Genomic DNA, 21,648 nt, shown 5'->3' with positions numbered 1-21,648 from the left:
TGACAGAGGCTTGGTAGTACTCACGTGTACTCTCTAGCCATGATGATCAATACCCCTGTCAGTATGACAAGACTTAATGCTTAATGCTCTGAAAATGTCGAGATTTGTCTCTAGAACCTTGCAATTTATAATAATGATATTGTCTTGTAAATTGTATTTTGAACACTAATGATACTGACCAGAATCATCATGAAATGCAGATAATACGTGATACAAAGGGGTTCAAGTCTAGCTGTTTCATTAGTCATTTTCTGGTACAATATTAAAAGGTTTTATTACATTCCCTTAATTAGTGCACAGATGCTTGTTAAAAATATTGACCAACCACACAAATTTAAGAAATCAATTAAAACATAATAGCATAATGGTCAATAACTAATGTAACGCCTTAAAAAATTATCGCCTTTTCTTATGTTTTTTAAATTATAGATTTCTTTATACATATAAATATATCCATATTTCCCTGGATAAGTACAGAAGCTTTCCAGCAAAGTTTTTTGCAAGATGCTGCTTCCTGTAGTTTGTGTTTGGTTTGCTGTCACGGCTTCTAATGCCATCGCTGTTTACCAAAGTTTTGAAAGTAAGTAATTTACTAATTTTTAATCTAGAATGCAAGTTGATTAAGTCTCTCTATTAAAGTTAATTTTATTTTTTTTTTTATAAATTTCTGCAAAAAGAAAGACGTTATCACAGAAAATAAACATTCAATAAAATGAAAATGAAAAACAATAATCAGATTAAATAATTTTCTTTTCTCCCCACAGACAAAATCGGTAATAATCTTGCCAGTGCTTTAAAAGTTGCGAAAATAAGCCAGCCCATTTCAATTGATATTACCTCTCATTACGTAGTGGGAAAAAGTCACGGTGAGTTTTTTTTTATACATGCATAATTTTTGTTTACAGAGACAATTTCATTCATACTACTCATAAAATTAGTTTTCACGAAATGCATATTACGTCTTTTGTTTGAACAGTACATGATCGATATATTCCTCAAATGGTTCATAGACTCTTTAACGTCTTAACGTTCGAACGGTCATTATTGAATTCCTGTAGAACTCCTGGAACCTTAAGTCTACACGCTGGGGAACATTTCTCTGAAAAGCGCTTGCTCCTTGATCGGAAGGCCATTGCTTAACAGCAGAGATTTCAAACACCGCCTTCAAAAAACATGGTCTGGGTAGCCCTGTCAAACAAGTGCATCATTGGATCCTGGTACTTGATTGACATTTACTTAATAGTCCCTGTGTATAACCTGTACACCCTGTTTTGAACTCATGGGGACCTTCAAATTAACTTTTGATCCTTTAATGTTTACCGAGCATGGTATCAAGAAACTATCACTATGAAAATATTTAAGATTGATTATATATGAATCAAATATACCTAAAGTAAATAAAAGGATTATAAAATATTTAAAAAATTAAAGTTTGGTACATATAAAAAAATTTTTCGAATTTAATTTTTTACATTAATTTTAAAATGCTAAACATTAAATTTAAGGTGAAACTGTTATTGATTAAGATTAGAACAGTGCTCACGTTGTGAAGTAATTTACAATTTAAAAATATTTATAAATGTTCCCAATCATATGTTGTTTCGGGGGTCCGTGTTTGGTCTGCTCTTATTTTGTAATGTTTTATGGACTTTGAGATTGAATACTGTTCGTTATCTCAATATCCTTCTAATATTTTCCTTTGATATTCAGAAAAGAATTTACAAGCAACTTTTACTTCTAATTCAAAATTGTCTTAAAATCCCCAATACATGTAAAGTTTGACACCTGGGGTATCTCACTATGTATTAAATCACTTCCTGTGTATAGGGATTAGGAGACAGATGACCACGGGTAGACTGCTAGCCCCCAAGGCATTCACACATGTACAAAATAACCCCTCCCTCTCCCGGAATTTACCGGTAAAAATCTCTTTAAGATAAGAATATGAGTATTTTTCTGGTGAATAACAAAACATATTCAACACCATTAGAGTCCATAATTGTATAATGTTTGATTTGAGTTGGTTAAGATTCAGGAATAAATAGCGACATTCCTATGTTGAGAAATAAAAAATAGATAACAACTGTCCTTATCCAAGCGTTTGGACTTTGACGTGAAATATTGGGGGTCCTCCGGATGACACCTAAAAACCTGAAGCTCCATGTCAAGGTGAAATTGACATGGTAAAGATACCTCACTGGTCAATGGCACTGAGTGTCGAGTAAAGGTCTAAATTTGAACCCTTCATCGGTACATTTGGACGTCTCCATATGATTGAAAATCTGTCAAATGGCACGAAACCTTTATTCAGTAAATTAATCGATTACTTACTGTGTCTTATTTCTTTTATCAAACAAGCTAATTCAGAGAATTCGTGTCCCCCGCTTAGGGAAAAAGTCGGCTCCCCCTGACTGAATTTGTAGCATTATTAAATGTATATATGATTATATGTATACTGAAGCAAATAAAATACATGTATGTCAATATGCTTATAAAGATTTGATTGCTTATTCTGTATTATGTGTATAGAAGATTTCTTATATGGAATATTTATCACACTGTAATGATGATTTTATAATCTCATAAATTTTTCATTTCACATGCTGAATACTATCATTAGTAAAAAAAAAAGTATTTAAAAAAAAAAGGAAAAAAAAAAAAGGATTGACCGAGATTCGATCCCGGGACCTCTCACATTTGAAGCGAGAGACATAACCACTAGACCACGGAATTGCGTTACACGGTGTGGAGTATATGCAGAATTGAAGTCACATACATGTATATATTCATGTTTTCATGTTCGATATTCTCAAAATTTTACACAATCCATGGTGTTTGATTTATTTAGCCTTTATTGAACAGTTCTAATAGATGTAATAAGAACATAAAGTCCGCCGAGAACCTGTTTTAAACGCAATAACTCTCCTCATGCCCCTGCGTAAAAATAGCGACATGTAATACTATAAATACTAATAAAACAAACGGGGCGGGGCACTTTGAGAGGGGCGAGAGACGTCCTAGGGAGTTTTGGTATAAAATTACATTGCATAAGCTCAAAATCTTCTTGAAATATCGCCCGGAAATGATAGTGTTACACGCAGACAGAATATATAAATTTACGACCTTGAACTTTGACCTTTTGACCTCAAAATCAATAGGAGTCTTTATTAGGCCACAGGGAGTTGTTATGTAAAATTTCATTGCAATAGCTCAAATGGTTCTAGAGATATCGTGTGGAAACGAAAGTGTTTTAACAGACAGAATTTGCTTATTTATGACCTTGACCTTTGACCTTTTGACCTCAAAATCAATAGGGGTCTTCTTTAGTCCATAGGGAGTTGCTATGCTAAATTTCATTGCAAAAGCTCAAAGGGTTCTCGAAATATCGTGTGGAAACGAAAGCGTTACAGACAGACAGAAAGACGGACGGACGGACGGACGGACGGACAAACCCAAATTAATACCCCCCACTTTTCAAGCGGGGGACAATAATACCTTTAAGGACAGATGATACAAACACAAAAAAATTGAAAATAACAACTTGAGTCATGTTTAAACCAATAAAATTAACAAGATTAACCGTGTAGTTTTTTAATTTTTTTTTTCAAATTTTCACTAAAATGGAATTCGAAGTGAAAAATATTTGTATAGATTAATAAGGATGTACAGAAGCCCGTTGAGGCCAGTCCTGGGAAAGAAATATTTTTATTGCGTTTAAGGGTCCTCCACACACCCACAGCTTATGTTCTCATATTATTGAGCATTACTTTTAACAAGCATATCAACCTTTAAAAACTGTCTAGGGATTAAAATGTAATTTATACTGATTTTTAAAAATAATTATTTCACAAGTTTCAAGAAATTTTTCCCAAGGCGTTTTCATACCTAGCACAAAAAATTTGTCTTACCCGTTCGTATATTTTTAAGCTCACATAATAATCATAAAAACTTAATTTTATTGATCAACACATTTTTTACAGAAATTTATTTTATTTATAAAAAGTACATAAAACTCATTTTCTCTGAAATACATCACGAGAAAAATCAACAAGGACTGCTTTTGTAGAGAAGAAACATTAATGCTTAAATTACATCAAAAAATTGAATTAAAATTAAATGCACTGATGTAGAAAATTTTTTTTAAAAATCTCTGGTATCAAAGTTCCTTTTTGGAGTTATCTTTCCTGTTGCTCGGGACTCAAAAACTTTGGCAAGTCTCCGCTTACGTCACCATACTATATTTAGTAATATACTAGCCACTGAACTGGACACAAATAAAAGAGGAAAACTAGAAACGCACACTATTTTATCAATATTTATAAACACACGATGAGATAATGTATTATTGAAACGTACAAATGAGTGTGCCGAAATTTCAACATGTTCAACTATCAAAAAAAAAGACTCGGTTGATTAACCAGAAAGTGTAAATAACTATGCGTTTCAGGCACGTAGCATCGTTTTTGAAAGTGGGGGGGGCCAACCTGAGAAATTTTTTTTTTACTTACCTAAAAAAGTTGACAAGCAAAAAAAAAAAAAAAAAAAAAAAAAAATGAAAAAATTCCCCAAAGTCGAAAATCCTATTTCGTGGGGGGAGGGGGGGGGTGGGGGGGGGGGGGGGGGGTGGCCAACTTTTTCAAAGCCAAATTACTATCACTTCCAATTCTTTCCTCACAATCATTGCTATCACTATACTATGGTTATAAAGTGGGGGGGACCATTTACTATAGTAAAGGTTATGTTGGGGAAAAAAGTGGGGGGGGGCCAGGCCCCCCCTGGCCCCCCCGGATGCTACGTCCCTGCGTTTCTCGTCATACCCACCGGTACCTGTTGTGTAGGAATTATTATCTTTATTAACTTAACCAAGACGTCTGTTGTTCTTTTATTTAAAAAAAAATACCGCAATCCTTTTCATCGGTCACTCCGTGATCATCATGCCATGTGTTCATTGTTTACAAACGGTGGTAGGACAATTCGTTCATGTATTTTCTCAATAAAAGCGGAAGTAAAAGTATTTTTTCTCTATATACGTCACAGGTCACATGGTGTGGAGGACCCTTAAAGGCAATAATTATTGCGTTTAATCGCTAAACACTTTGCGTTTAATCGCAAACAATTGTGATTAAATGAGATCTTTTGCAATAATAAACGCAATAATATTGCGATTAAACGCAATAATATTTTTGCGTTTAATTGCAATAATTATTGCGTTTAATCGCAATACTTTTTGACTATAATCGCAATAATTTTAGTGTTTAAACGCAATAATTATTGCGTTTAATACCAGTAATATTGCGTTTAATAGCAATTTTTTTTGTATTTAAACGCAATAATCTTTGTATTTAAAAGCAAGCATTTCTATTGATCTTTGAAGAGTGCAATGGATCCACGCTGATATTTGTGTCTTTCTTCTTTTGTACATTAATCTATGAGGAGAATTATGTTTTGTTAAGCTTTATAGAATCAGATTCTTCTGAACAAGCATTTTCTGAATGGTTAATCATGTTTGAGATTCAAAGAGGAAAAAGTAGTGTCGGTCTGTAAAAACAAAGGCAACCTTAGAAAGAAACAAAGCTTTAGCATACAAAACTATGCAAACAATTTTAAAGGACTTTCGAAATAAAAGACTAGAGAAGAAATAATGATGGAAAAACTATCACTCCACGTTGCGGTCACAAAGCTTACACCATGTACCTTTATAAAGGGCTTTAGGAAACGACTGATGAAATACTTATGTATATGTATAGGTAGATCTACATATTATGTATATGTATATTCGCAACCTTTCCTTTGATCACATACAGTAAACACGAGAACACGAGAATTTAGGAGATGGAATCATATAAAATCAAAAATAAATCAAATGAAAACAGATTGATCGATGTGTACTACCAAACTGATAAGGCTATAATACATGTACCACTGAAACATTCTTTTTTTGCTGTGATACCTGCGGAATTGATTAATGCGTTAAAAGTGTTGGATTCTTATAGGTTTAAGAAACGCTGGTGGCTGTTTACTTAGGATGCCATTGTTAAACTTTAAATATCACAAACTGCAACATTTAGCAACAAGACACAGAAGCAAACGGTTCTTCTTTAAAGAATTAGACCGTAGTATTCATAATAATTTTTGGCTAGCCGATGTTTGATTTCAAACTACAGCACTGAATCATTGTGTTTAAATTCAAAATAAATCCTTAAAAGGAAGGATTATTGCGATAAAATGCAAAGAGTATTGCATTTAAATGCAAATGATTATTGCGTTTAAATGCAAATAATTATTGCGACTGAACGCAAAAAAATATTGCGTTTAAACGCAAAAAATATTGCGATTTAACGCAATAATTATTGCGTTTAATCGCAATATTATTGCATGTAAACGCAAAAATTATTGCGATTTTACGCAAAAATATTATTGCGTTTAAACGCAATAGTTATTGCGTTTAAACGCAATGAAAAATATTTTTTTCTCTGAACTGGCCTCAACGGGCTTCTGTAATGATGGTTTCAGAGAGGGAGAATTTTGAACATCATAGAAGGTTTACAATTTCTTTATATTCTAGAAATTTCTTATTTGCATGATTTTCAATGAAATTAGGCCAAAAAAGAAATATTCCAATACAGGCATCCATATTTTTTTTGGTATCATCTGTCCCTAATAATACATGTATTTTAAAATTTAGAACGAATCAGGATTGTTCTTCTTTTTCATTGATTAGTGAGGTATTGACGATTTACTTCTCTGCAATAAATCCAGAATAACAATAAACATATTTCTATTTGATGCATTCCTTTTAAATCATCTGAGGATGAATAGCTTTCTTCGACACAAAAAATGTCATTTATTTGTCACATACAGAGAAAATGAGTTAATCTTTTGTATAGAATTAGATACTATTCAGCCTGTCGCTACGTGCTCTAAACTTATATACCCTAGACAACTACATAAAAAAGTTATCTCAAAGTTTTTCAACAATCGACCTACATAAAATTTTTAAGGTAGATATATTTGATGTAACTCCATATTTATTCATGATAATTAAGTTTATTGTAAAACGTGGAATAAGCGTTGGATGCTAAAGAAAAGCCTTAGTGCTGAATTTGAACTAGGTTGTTTAAGGCCCTGTATTATCAAAATTTGTAATAGCAATCTATCTGTTGGCAGCTTGCATTGGTTTAAAATTGATAGTACTTAGATCATACTCTTGAGAATCAAATAAAGTCGGAGAAACAATTAACCCCTTTCATAGCAATTACGCATTTCAACCATGTCGGTCTAAAGGAAGGTCCTTTTGGTGGTGCGAGAGCGAAGCCCCCGGAAGGTGACAAGTTCTTACAAATAAGATATGTGTTTTTCTTGATTGTAGGATAATTGATCTATAAGTTTTATATACAAATTTTTAAGCGCGGTGGGGGGGGGGGAGGGGGGGGACGCACCGGTCCTGGATCCGCCTTTGCCTTTGCCTGCTGTCCAAAAAGCTCGTTCATTGATATATCTATACTTAAAATCTTTGCTATGAAAGGGGTAAATAGTGATGAAAAAGAACAGTGATCCTTCTTAATAAATCTACCAACAATACACTTCTGTGAACAGGGAATAAATCAAGAATCCCCGGAAATATATATACCAGAGGTGAGAACCTCTCGGAGATCCGTATATCTTAATCAGGTACACAGAACATTCCGTAGTCAAACTCAATATAAAAACAAAGGCTAAACAATTGGTAATGAACACGTCAGCTAAAATACTATCCAATAAAATGTTATATTTGGTAAAACTGTCATCATAATGACCTTAGAACTAAGATTACTCAAAATTCACCATTTGACGTTAATCTGAATTGCCGTAATTAAGTTAATTAAGAATGTGGAGAGAACAGATAGGAATGTTTTAACAATAGTCGATTCAGTCGATATCATGAAGAGAACAGATAGAAATGCTTTAACAATAGTCGATTCAGTCGATATCATGGAGAGATCAGATAGAAATGTTTTAACAATAGTCGATTCAGTCGATATCATGGGGAGAACAGATAGAAATGTTTTAACAATAGTCGATTCAGTCGATATCATGGGGAGAACAGATAGAAATGTTTTAACAATAGTCGATTCAGTCGATATCATGAAGAAAACAGATAGAAATGTTTTAACAAGAGTCGATTCAGTCAATATCATGGGGAGAACAGATAGGAATGTTTTAACAATAGTCGATTCAATCGATATCATAGAGAGAACATATAGAAATGTTTTAACAATAGTCGATTCAGTCGATATCAAAGAGAGAACATATAGAAATGTTTTAACAATAGTCGATTCAGTCGATATCAGTTCAAAAGAGACCATCTTCTGGTTCTCGGGTAAGTTTACAAAGTGTCTATACAACGAATATTTGGTTTTAACAAAATTTCTTCAAAAAGTAAAAGGATGGAAAACATTCGGAAATGCCAGTTGGACCTCTCCATTGAACGTGAAACAGTCCAAAGATAAATAAGTACAGTCTCAATAGCATTGAAGTGTATACTTTATGATTTATATTTGTAAATCAAATCCTCTTTTCACAGGAGTTTCAAAAAATTGTTGGGATATGTTACGGAAATTTCCAAGATTAAGGGGAAAGGATGGAGTATACAGAATATCCGTAGGCTCTGAGTTCAAGTCTGTTTACTGTGACATGAGTACTGATGGAGGAGGGTGGACGGTGAGTACAACTGCGAAGCGCTTAATAAAAAAAATCGAAAACTGTTCCAACCAAGATTATAGAGTTATCTTGGATAGCTATAAAAGTTATTCCGTGTTATTCAATTTCATTTCATCAAATGTAAAGACCTTTTTTTTTCAAAAATGCTTTCAAAATGCATAAATATTCAATGTAACGTCGAACGAATTCATACACTTAAGACGTAATTCAGTGTGACGTAGGTTTTACGATATAAACTATTTTTTTATCCAATCAAATGGCACGTAACGACAAGAAATAAATTTTATGATTTTAGAGAACTGTTCTTTTAAAAGTATAAATACTAGTTTGTACTTGTTGATATCAAATACTCAGTAAATTGAAATAACTAGATAAATGTATCTTATGAAAGAAACGAAATTAATGTATTAAAGGCAATACAAAGAAGACAGGACGGCTCTACAGATTTTTACCGGACTTGGCGTGATTATAAACATGGATTTGGGCTACCCTCTAAAAACTACTGGATCGGTAAGACTGACTTGTAGCTCATCTAACGATATAATAATAATAAAAGAACAACTGTAGCATAATTTCCGAAATATATACAAATGCCCTGACTGTATTAAATGTCATCCATTTAAAAAATAGATATGAACGTCAGAGTCCTATTTATATATATATAAGAAAACAGATTTTTTTCGATAACTTTAAATAGATAAAAGGTCACGCATGGAAATTTATACAAAGCACTAAAAATGACCAATGACACGAACAATAAAAATTGTTAAATTTTCGGGACGCCATGTTTCTTCCTCAGGACAAGGAAAAAAGTTAAAAAGTCATAAGAAAAAAGGAAAAAGAAAAACAAACTAGATGCGATCTCGTTGCTAGCAACGAGTAGGTCTTCTGTCCGATATCTGATGGAATAAGAAAAATCCATTGATAGGATAAAAATGTCAAAAAGGCACAAGAATCTTCAAATGTGTTAGAAACACAAAAAATGTAGGATCTTTCAATTCCAATCAATTTCCGGTTCTTATTATTCACTTCCGGTGCCACCGTATGTGCTCAAAACGACTTTCAACTCCACATCAAGCATGGAGTAATCATCTCTGAAGTTTTCGATGGAAAATACTCATTTTTATAGACAACTGCCGGTTTGAACGAACCGTACTTCCGGTAGAAATGTTAAGACGCTACGCATTCTTTAAATCTTTGTAATGAACAATTTAATTCATTAGAAAATGAAAAAATCGCTATATTTAAACTACTTCAGGTTTACGACGGAAGTGTCGATAGGAAAAAATGAAAAATGAAAAAATTAAAAGTATGCATATTGTTGAGAACATTATTCTAACCATCTTTTGTTCAATAATGCTTATTAAAATATTAACGCTTATCGAGATATAAAGTGTCAAAGATTTAGCATCCTAGCCCCCTGTGACCCCTTATTATGTAACATATGATCAAAGTCTTATTATATATTTTTGCAAATCGTGAGTTTTTGGCCCCTCTTAGCCCCTATTCTGAAGGATTAGCCCCATTTCCTTGATTCAGTAATGTTTCACAATAATATTGATCATTATTAACAAGAGTTAAAAAGTTTCAAATCTTGAGAGACTTTTGGCCCCTTGCCCCTTTTGAAGGGCTAACCCCATTTTCTTCATATCAAATGAAAGGTCTTACTATATTGCACATTTTTTATTATATATATCTTAACAAAATATTAACCAGTAAAAAGATATAAAAGAAATAGTATCAATTTTTGCGAGATGCGTATGAGCCTATTTTTCGAGCCCAGGCGAGCGTCAATGCCTTTTTACCTGGAAAGCTCTATATGCAAAATGTCACATCTACTATCCTTTCTCTACCTTCACTAAAAATCTCAAGTCGATATCTTCAGTCGTTTAGGAGGAGATCTCAGGACAAGCCGACCCTCCAAAAATCAGAAAATCGTCCATATCTCACGGCCGGAAGTGACGTCATCAACGACGAAAATTTCCGACAAGGTTCAGATGAATATCTATCAGATCTGAAAGTTTGGTGAAAATCGGGCGAGCCGTTTCCGAGAAATCGCGTGCACAAAATCGGTAAGAAAAATAATAATAACTAGAGAAAAGCTCGTTGCAAAGCAACGAGTAGGTCTTCCGTCCTGTTTGACCGGAAGTAGCTTTCATTTTTAACAAAACTGAGAAATAACGCCTAAAAATGGTTTGAATCATCTAAAGCTACGTTACTTAATGCAAAAAATAAACAATTTTTGCTACTTCCGGTTTGACCGGAAGTGACGACGACGGACGGAAAATTAAGTTTTAGGCCTCCGGTGACATATGTTACCCAAAAACTTTTCAAGAATGGCAAAAATACGCGTTTTCCGACTACTTCCGGTTTTGCCGGAAGTGACGTCGCCGGACGCATTTTGACGACCCCAGTAGATTTAGCTTGACATTTTGAACAACTTTGCTTCTTTGACGTATTATAAATTCTCAATACTTTTTGAGATATAAAGGAAAAACTTTCGGCCCCTCTCGGCCCTTAAGTATAGGGGTCAGCCCTTTTTTCAAGATATCATTTAAAAGAGCAAGTAATTCTACACTTTTTTTGTTCTATATGTCTTAACGAAATATTTGTATGTGAAAAGATATCAAAGAAAAAGTGTTAGAAATTGTAAAATTCTCGACATGCCCTTTTTCGGACCATAGCGAGCGTCGGCGTAAAGCACTTCCGGTGAAAATGGAATACGTATGTCACATCTACATATATTGCTCTATCATTGCTGAAAAACTCAAGTTTCTATCCTAAGCCGTTTTTGAGAAAACTCGCGGACAAACTGACCCTACAAAAATCACTAAATCGCGAAAATCTCAAAACCGGAAGTGACGTCATCAAAACAAAAAATTTTATATCAGCTTTGTTTGATGTTCTATCAGTCCTGAAAGTTTCATGAAAATCGAGCGAGCCGTTTCCGAGAAATCGCGTGCACAAAATCGGTAAGAAAAAAAAACGATAATAATAAAAATAGTGGAAAAGAAACCTAAGAATAACAAGAAGGTCTTCCGCTGAAGACGGAAGACCTTAATAATAGGGAAAAAGAAACCGAACGAAAACAATAAGGTCTTCCGTTGGAGACGGAAGACCTTAATAAGAAACAGAGTAAAAACAATATGTTCCCCAACTTCGTTTGGGGAACATAATAAGAAACAGAGTAAAAACAATATGTTCCCCAACTTCGTTTGGGGAACATAACTACTCACACAGAGCATTTTACACTTTCATCTTGCATCATGCATCACGAAACATGCACACTGCATTAAAAAAAAATCTGATCATGAACTCCCAGCTACATTGTTGATGTGTAGCTTAAGAATTATGTTGAATATTGTGAATATGTGTTGTTTGATGTTGTTTGAATATTTGATTTGGGGCATGCTCGTTGTTGGCTGCCCATTGCCCTTGTTGTATTTGAATACAGCCTTTAATTTACATACATTAAACATGCACAATGCATTAAAAAAATTAAAAAAAATTATTATCATGAACTCCCAGCTACATTATTGTATGTGTAGCTTATAAATTATGTTGAATGTTGTGAATATGTGTTGTTTGAATATTTGATTTGGGGCATGCTCGTTGTTGGCTGCCCATTGCCCATGTTGTATTTGAATTCATACAGCCCTTAATTTACATACACTAAACATACACAATGCATTTTTACAAAAAAAAAAATCAACTGTTAATCATGTTAATCATGACCTGTAGCTACAATATGTTGAATGGCGTGAATATATGTTGTTGATGTTTGATCATTTGATTTGGGGCATGCTCATTGCTGGCTGCCAATTGCCTTTGGTGTATTTGAATTCATACAGCCCTTAATTTACATACACTAATTTAAACATACACAAAAAAAATGGCCCAATGCCCTTATATTTGAATTATAGCTCTTAATTTACATTATACAAACTGCATGATCAAATAAAAAAAATAAAACTATTGATTATGACCTGCATGTAGCTGCATGGTTGCATATGTATAATTGATTCCATCCTTTACATACATTAAACATTCAAAATGTACACACACTACAAAATCACTAGATCTGCACCTATTTCATTGTAGTCTTTTACATGTTCTAATTATTTTTCAATTGTTACGAAAATGAAACTTAACACATACATGTACATAACAATTTATTATGCTTTGTGCGAATATTTACAACTTTTAATTTCATATACTACAAGAATATATTGTTTAATCAGCGAAGCATGAAAGATCACTAGTGTTCACTAAGTCTACAATTGTTTACTGGAATTAATTTTTGGCAAAACCTTGGAATCACAAAAATGCTTGAGTTTTATGGCTCTAACTGGTCATTGATTGGACATATTTCTCGTACGAATTCTAATTTGAACATTATTTACTTTCTTGCTGGAAGTGTGGCATATTTCTCAACTCTGAATATTACTGGTAGGGTGTCCTAAGCTAGCTACCATTATATGGTATATAGATTAAAACATTATTTCTAAATCAATCGTATTGTGCCATGTTTGCTAATCAGTATAGCTTTAACCAGAATTGTAACTTAGTTTGTTAAACACAGATAAACCTTCTTTAAAGTTTAGATTTTGTAAATTCTATTGCTGTTATACTGACCGTGTTAGTAAATTTAATTAATAAGTAGGTCATATTTTACCGTCTTGTACCAATTGGTAGGCCCTTGTTTTTATTCTAAATTTCAACACAATGTCCCATTGCGCCAATCAATATATATAGGGCTTGAGGCAAATTTCAACAGGCATTAGGGAATGCTTTCTCTCAAGCACATGATCCTACCCAAAGAAATTCAGGGGGTACTAGTTCAATAAAATGTTCACCTTTGTGTGGTCATACATGTACACTTATCCGAGTTGGATCTACAACGTTCGTTTTCTCCGGTTTTCACATAAGGTTAGTTTGATATACATGTACAGCTGTACTCCAATAAATAGGTAATAATATTTCCAGTAATAAGGTTAGTACAGTTTCCTTTTAATTCAGATATAAAATAGATTTTAAATATTTAATCTGTTTCTCATTTATGTATTTTGCTTATATATTTCTGGTTTCTACATGTGTAGTGATAGACATGCGTACATGTTTTTTTTTTTTTTTTTTTTTTTGATCTACTCATAACCTAAATCTTAGAAACTATTTTATTAGGGTCATCACATCGAATCCATTTAAAATTGGGGTTAGGTTTAATTTTACAGGGAATCAATTTCATCAATCCTCTCAAATCTTTTAGAAAATATTCAAGTAGAAGCTGCCCGAATAATAACAGGACTCAGGAAAAATTCATCTAGAAATGCTTTGTATTTAGAATTAGGTTGGGAACCATTAAATAAGAGAAGGGAAAGACAAAAACTCTTGTTGTTCTATAAAACTGTTTATGGTATATCCCCTCCTTATTTACAAGAAATGGTCACACCTTTTATGCCAACAAATCATGGTTATAATCTTAGAAATATTGATAATTTTAATTTTGTTATACCTCAAGCAAGGACAGTCTCATATTTCAACAGTTTTTTGCCTTCTACTATTAGATTATGGAATAATTTACCACTTGAAACAAAATGTATCGAATCTTTTTCATGTTTTAAAAATGTCTTAAAGAAACCTGCTGCAGATAGAATAAAGGATGTCAAAATCTTTCATTATGGCAATCGCAAGGAAAACATTATACATTGTCAATTAAGAAATGAATCTAGTAATTTAAATGCTCACCTGTATAATCAATACGTAAGTGAAATAGCATCTTGTACTAAGTGTGGATATCTGAACGAGGATAATTATCATTTTTTCTTAAGATGTCCTGCCTATTATAATCAGAGAATGATACTTTTTGAAAGTCTCCAGAGTTTAATAGAATTAGAAACAATGTCTCCTGATCAAATTTTGAATATTTTGCTAATTGGCGATAGGCAACTACCTTATAAAATTAACTGTTCAATTTTTGAAGCAGTCCAACTGTACATCAAGTCTTCAAAAAGATTTTGATAGTATTTTGTAATTAAAATTAAAAAAATAAATCCAGATATTTCCTATTTTTTCTACTTATTTCAAGTCTCAGCATTTCCATTTTCCATGTATATGTTGTATTTTCCTTGGTAATTTGTCTTTGCACTTTATTATTTTAAATTTCTTTTCACTCAGTGTCATTGCTTGAATTTATTTACTTTTAAATGTTACTATTTCTTTCTATTTTGTATTTTCTTAAACATTAGTTCTTTGCACTTTACGTATTCTGTTTTGCTGTTTTGTTTGCACTTCTTTCTTTATTTCTTTTATTATTTTTTATTTTTTATTTATTATTATTATTTTTTTTTTATTTTTTATTTTTTTGTCATTATATTGTATAGCAAATATGCATAAGCTTAGTAATAATTCTTCTGTATAATTTAATTCAATTTATTTCCTTTTTTCCCACCGTTAGTTAACAAAAGAATTTTAATGTAACTTATAAGGAATATTTTCATCATTGTAATTTATTGTCAGTACTTAACATTTGTAACCTTGACCTTGGAGAGGACTTATATAGGCCATGCCTGATGTCCAATCCAATTATGTAATCTTACTTTACATAATAAAATATTGATTAAATTACAAAAAAAAAATCAATCCTGATAGATATTGGCTTGGGCATGGCTACTTCTGCCGCTCTATCCCCACCCATATGGTGGCGGAGTTCCCTACCACAATAACTTGTGGTTGGGAACTTGTGGCGTAAACGAGCGGCACTAAGTAACTATCATTATATGCAGTCACTGAAAGTTGAAAAGTAAACTTTGGATTTAGATATACATAAATAAGTGCTTGACCTCTGCACCTCCCAGGGTCAAGGCTTTTACCACTTTCTGATATGGTGTTTGTGAACTTTGACCTTTGAACCTGAGTTTGAATGTTTAATATGTAATATTTGCTTTGTTGTGTTGCCAGAGACACATTAGCTTTTCATAATTTGTGTCTCTGGATAAACAGCCGTGCCCAATTTTCGCCACAATAAAATTTATTAAATAAATACTTGATGTTTTTTTTTTTATATGCACTTATCTGAGATAATATTCAAAGCTAATTCACTCTGAATTAGCTGCTTTTATCGAAGGAAGTGCATATTTAAGTGCGTTACCTAAATCTCAGTACTTATTCCTAGTGATTATCGTTCTTGTGAAATATTTTAGTTGATTATTCCCCCTTTTAATAAAAACACCTGAGGGCGCTTTGGTTGCAACTTCCTTTTACAATATTCCAGCATCATCTTGGGTCGGTAAAAATTTTCCAGCTTGTTATTGTGTATTATTAATTTGAAACACCCACCCACCTTACCCATTTAGAATAGATACTGCTTTTCTGGTTTTTAATGCTTTCAGACGAAGACTTACAGTGATTATCAAGCTCAACATGACAGGACTTACGGGATGAAACTGTCATGTTGTAAATTTTGTATTTACTGCCACCCGGTAAATTCAAAACTTAAAAATATATATTTAAAAGTTTTGCCAGGACCTTAGGGAACAGCCATTGTCAAGGGGATTGAACCATTAGTATCTCGATGGACCCAATTTTCGCCACAATAAAATTTATTAAATACATACTTGATGTTTTTTATATGCACTTATCTGAGATAAATAGTATGAAAAACGTAAGTCAGCATTTGACTCAATGATAAATTGTATTTCCTGACAAGGTCATTGTATCGACTTTAAACTAAGTAAACTGCTTTTTCAATAAAAATGGAACTCATCGTAAATTTACTTATCTTGTCATTGTTCATTTGCAAAATCATTTTGTTAAAATCATTCTGATTGTACACACAAGTACTCTGAAGTTGACATCAAAAAGATGCTTGACTTTCTGATTGACAATATCTACCTGGTTAGGTATGTTGTTTTTGAGGACTTGGTCTTCCAACAATCTCAGACCTATTTTTGTATCCATATGAAGCAGAAGATGCGCAAAATCTTATGCGTGAAAAGAAGAAAACACTTGATCTGGCCTTTAACTCGACATTTGGATATATCCACGACGTATTGTCAATTAACAATGATAATTTCCATTCCTACGTCGATACGATATATCCCGCAGAGCTTGAGATTAAAGATACCACAGAGTCTTACACGTCTGTTTCATATTTGGATATTTTACTTGAAAAAGACGTTAATGGTAATCTAACAACCAAGTTATGATAAACGTAATGCAGCAATATCACCTCATACGGAGTTTATATATCTGAGTTGATTCGATACGCAAGGGCATGCTCTACATATGAACAATTTCCAAAACGAGTTAAATTATTGACAAACAAGTTGATGAAACAAGAATATCAGCAACATCGTTTAAAGTCTTTATTTCTGGAGTTCTATGGTCGACACAATGAACTTGTCAGCAAATACAAGTACAATTTATCATGGGGTCAAAAACTTACTCACGTTTTTCATACTAATTGTAAGGCCATTATAAACTGAATAGACGACAGATTTTTCCGTTATTTTTCGATCATGACAAGGAGCACACGGTGAGTGTGACCGGTCGACAGTAGAAACTCACTCCTCCATGGCACCTGATCCCACCTCTGATGATCTGGAGATCCTTGTTTGCTCTGCTCCCATTTTGTATTGCTTTATGGGTTTTTGATCCTGTTCATTATCTTTATGTTATATGTTTCAATGCTTGCTATAAGTCTACAATTCTACATTCTACAATACAAATGAAAATTTTACAATGGAAATTAAAAGTTCTACAGTACAAATAAAAATTACACAAATGATAATTTTTACAATGGAAATCAAAAATTATACAAAACAAATAAAAAATATGCAAAACAAATGAAATATTATATAATACAAATGGAAAAATTTACAGTACAAATGGTAACTTACCGGGTATAGAATACAAATGAAAATTATACACAACAAATGAAATATTAAACAATACAAAATGGAAAATTAAAGAATGCAAATAAAAATCAAACCATACAATTTTTTTCAATACAAATGGAAATATATATAATACAATTAAAAATTATACAAAACCAATGAAAAATTAAACAACACGCAATGGAGAATAGTAGAGTACAAATGGAAAAGAATATTGCAACTTTTCACATGCCATAATCTTTATATGTGAAGTTTTGCATACATGTTATGATACTTAATTGAGATCAGTAACAATCATACTACTCGTCAAATGTCATTTCGAATTAGGTTGATTGCCAAAATTATTTCTACAAGGAAAAAATGAAATAGTTTCTTCGCTTATTTCACGGAAGGGTTAAAATTAAACCGATAACGTGGATGTAGGAAAACCTGCCATGCAAAAGAACTTTGCTATGATGTAGAAACCACATCCCCACATGTAATTCCTTACGGTGTAGCAAAAAGCCTGAGAGAATTTATACTATGGTAGAAGATTTGCTCTACAACACCGGCATCTTTTATGCTTCTCACATTTTTTGAAATAGAAACAAAGGAAGTTACAAAAAGTAATCAAGCTGAAAGTTCATAGAAACAATACAGATTGGTAGCAGAGTAAATATGGACCACTTAAAGCATCAGAGATGGGATTGGGTGCCATGGATAAGTAAGCATCCCCTGTCGGTTGGTCAGACCGATCATGTGCTCCTTGTCATGTTAGGACGACGTAGACAATACAATGTGCAAATGATGACCTAACAATTAGTTTGAAAAATGCCAGTAGCTAGCATTCAACTCAATGATTATAGGTTATATTTGCTGACGAAGTCATTGTGTAAAATGAATAAAATGATCCTGAAAATGTCACAAGAAACTTTGCAGCAAACAGGAAAATGTCATAAATTTGATACTTTTTCAAATATTTCATTGAACTGTCAAGTTGCATTTGTACACAAATATAACTCATTTAAATATTTGATTACTGTAAATTATTTTTTACTTTTAGAACTCCGTTACCTCACAACGGACAGCAAACAATATAGGACCTACCCAGAGTCAGGTGACAAAAATATGCTATAAAACAAGGAAAAAAATCGACCTCAGTTCAGTTTCTTTATTCCTTTAGCCAAAGGCTCATAAGATTTTATACAGAATATAAGGAGTACAGAATAAAACACTTCAATACAAAAAATACTGAAAGAATATTTCAGTACAATATTACTAGTGTTACTAATAATTACAAATTAGACCTTAATAGAGCTGTGGCTTTGTACAAACTAGAAGCAGCTGTGATTTCAAAAATAAAACCAGTCTTTAAAGAAAAAAAAGAATTGGTATTATTTAATTATTGAACAATTCAATGCACTTATCTAAGACGGTAATAGATGAATTGTATTTGTTTTGGTACTAAATTTCTTGTCAAGTTTAAATCTAATGAAAGATTGGATGAAAATAAAAGAAAAATTTAAACTTCGTCTTAAACACTTCATCAAAAGTCAATTAAAAGTTCATGATGTTAATAAAGCTTAATATTTGATACACATGACTCTATGTATATATCTGATGTTTTTACAATCAATTTTCTATCAATATGGCGGCAGTCCATTTATATAACACAATCACTGCTAGAAATTTGCCTTTTTATTTACAGAAGAAACGCCGAAGATTTATTCCTTTCAAAGTAAGTACAATGTAAAGAGAATAAGCAGTTGATTAGTAGGGGAAAATTGGAATTGTATTCAATTTTTTTTTTAATTTCAGTATCATTCAAAAATTTTCAAAGCTTCCAAAAAAGTAAGTAGTACCAATATACACTTTTGATGTTTGTCATTGTTTTTAAACTGTCGACAAAGAAACGAATTACGTATATAATATGGGTGTCATGGCTTCTTGATCGTTTTTGAAGTAGATAAAGACAAATCAATTACGCATCTAACTATGAAGAGACCGTGTTATTTGAGATGAAAAATATACATGTATAAAAGATGGTCCATCGTTTTTATATTTTTACATGCAAATTTGTTGCAACGCAGTTGGTCCTTATCGTCTATAGTCGTTTAAACACCCAAATATGAACAGATGTGACAGGCTCTTTGGTGTCTTTTATCTCGAATCCATTGGGGTATATCGAGTCGACTATATCGAGTGAAACTAAGGCATGCTAGTGACACATAAATTGATGTCACTAGGCATACAACAACCTCATTTAAAGTCAGTATTTCGTAAATTCAATGGTCATTAGAATGATTTTTCTAGTAAACATAACCCATCATTAGGTCCTTTTTCGACTGACATATTTGTTTTAAAACAAAATTTTACTAACGAGTATTCCTTTTACCTGATCATACCTTTCTTGACCTTTTGTCACTACAAAACGATATTGAAGTTTGACAGATTTTTATCACGTTACAGAAACGTCACGTGGACGATCACAGAATTAGCACGAATAGCAGTAGCTATGCGAGTTGTAAGGTAAGTAAAAAAAATAGGTAATATCTTAAACTGGTTCGTTTTTGGGTATGAATAATTAGAAAAAAAAAACCCACAGCCGTAGATGAGAAAAATTGGCAAAATAAGGCAAAGGCAAAGTGTTAAAAATTTGCATACTTTTGAAAATATCTTCCACATTTTCAGTAACTTTTCGAACACATGAAAACAGGGAAGTGAATGGTAATATGTTATGGGGCATTTTTTCCATGTGTTTTTTAAATTTCTAAAATTATTTTTAGACCTATAAGAAAGACTCTGCTAGAAGCAATGCTTCCTCCCATACGTACCTGGACCTAGAAGAGGTAGGTTTTAATTTTAAATCTCTAAATCAAAAGAACATATATCTCTAGATAGTGGTTGATACGTAGAAATTATTCACTGTACCTAAACTTCAATACTTAAGCCCTGCAATTACAGAATTACTTATTCTAACGCGTATTGTATGTTCCTGCAATTGAATTCGTACTATTAAAGATAAATATTTATTTTTTAGTGTACACGTCATATCGAACTTGAACGATGCAACAGCATTGCTACAGAAATTTCTTTTTCCGACTTGGCACATCGCAGGGTAAAGCCTTAAATTGCTATGAATGATTAATTACTAACTAGAAAACAAACATAAAAAAATTCATCTGAGTATGAACTTTTTGATTGATTGATTGTACATTGTTTAATGTCCCTCTCGAGAATTTTTCACTCATATGGAGACGCCACCACTTGCCAGTGGACAACTACAAATTTTTCCTATACTCGGCACTCAAGGCCATAGAGCAGTGAAGGATCTTTATCATGCCAGCTCCAACTGCGACACGGGACCTTTGTTCATACGGTCTCATCCTAAGGACCGGTTTCCACGCCCCATAGTGGGATTAGAGCCCGCGACGTAAGGATCAACTCCCTACTTCGCAATTCTAGAACATACGCTTTAACTACTGCGCCATGGGGACGACCTGTAACAGGTGTTTTTGAAATATATAAATACGTATTAGTAAATAGCCCCTATACCTTGAATATGTCCATAAAAGAAATGTAACAAAATTCATAGTATTTGAATTTAATGCTTTATCAATGATCGGTGAGAACGGTTTCATGAATGGGAAAAAAATTATAACCTAACTTAGTATCAAATCCATTGTATACAAAACTAACTTATCAACAATTGATTGTAGACTTTGGATACGGATGTGCATGGGATTCGAAAAGCGACTGCAAATAATCCTCCAATAATACAATACCAGGTACACATTTATCACACATCTTATTTGGGAGACATCTGGATTTTATTCTAGAGAACAGTTTCCAATAATTTTAAACTGAAAAATTATTTCTTGATTTTTATCTAAAGATGGAACTTCCTAAAAAGACAGGTCGACATGCAAAGAAATACATGGTTCTATTCTGCATGATTTTGGTTTGTGCTATTTTATCAGCAGCCATTGCAAGTGTTTTCAGCACAAGAAGTCTTCGAGAGAACCTTCCTTCCGATGTAGACGAAAAATTGAGTAGCGGGCAGTTCCTGCAGCAA

General features: G+C 32.8%; 1 protein-coding gene and 1 long non-coding RNA gene across 2 annotated transcripts; both read left to right on the top strand.

The window, feature by feature from the left end:
* The first annotated feature begins 493 nt into the window (after positions 1-493).
* On the top strand, positions 494-9,227 carry LOC134264093 (ryncolin-4-like). Its single transcript, XM_062746398.1, has 4 exons — positions 494-580; positions 765-866; positions 8,564-8,700; positions 9,114-9,227. Exons 1-4 carry the CDS (start codon positions 505-507, stop codon positions 9,225-9,227), a joined length of 429 nt encoding a protein of 142 aa, XP_062602382.1. The 5' UTR covers positions 494-504.
* Positions 9,228-20,051: 10,824 nt separating this feature from the next.
* On the top strand, positions 20,052-21,353 carry LOC134264099 (uncharacterized). The gene is made up of 4 exons (XR_009991447.1): positions 20,052-20,102; positions 20,360-20,422; positions 20,614-20,691; positions 21,293-21,353. It is a non-coding gene; the product is annotated as an uncharacterized LOC134264099 (long non-coding RNA).
* Positions 21,354-21,648: the final 295 nt, after the last annotated feature.

Source organism: Saccostrea cucullata, unplaced genomic scaffold (assembly GCF_032062105.1).
Source record: "Saccostrea cucullata isolate Sc308-1 unplaced genomic scaffold, CSIRO_AGI_Scuc_v1 ctg1161, whole genome shotgun sequence".
Classification (NCBI taxonomy): domain Eukaryota; kingdom Metazoa; phylum Mollusca; class Bivalvia; order Ostreida; family Ostreidae; genus Saccostrea; species Saccostrea cuccullata.
This window is presented reverse-complemented; position numbering and strand designations above follow the sequence as displayed.

What these genes read in the sequence shown, in the direction of transcription:
- LOC134264093 (XM_062746398.1), top strand. Translation starts at nt 505, where the DNA reads ATGCTGCTTCCTGTAGTTTGTGTTTGGTTTGCTGTCACGGCTTCTAAT. An exon ending in TGTTTACCAAAGTTTTGAAA is followed by an intron (nt 581 to 764) that starts GTAAGTAATTTA and finishes TTCTCCCCACAG; the next exon opens with ACAAAATCGGTAATAATCTT. An exon ending in CGTAGTGGGAAAAAGTCACG is followed by an intron (nt 867 to 8,563) that starts GTGAGTTTTTTT and finishes CTCTTTTCACAG; the next exon opens with GAGTTTCAAAAAATTGTTGG.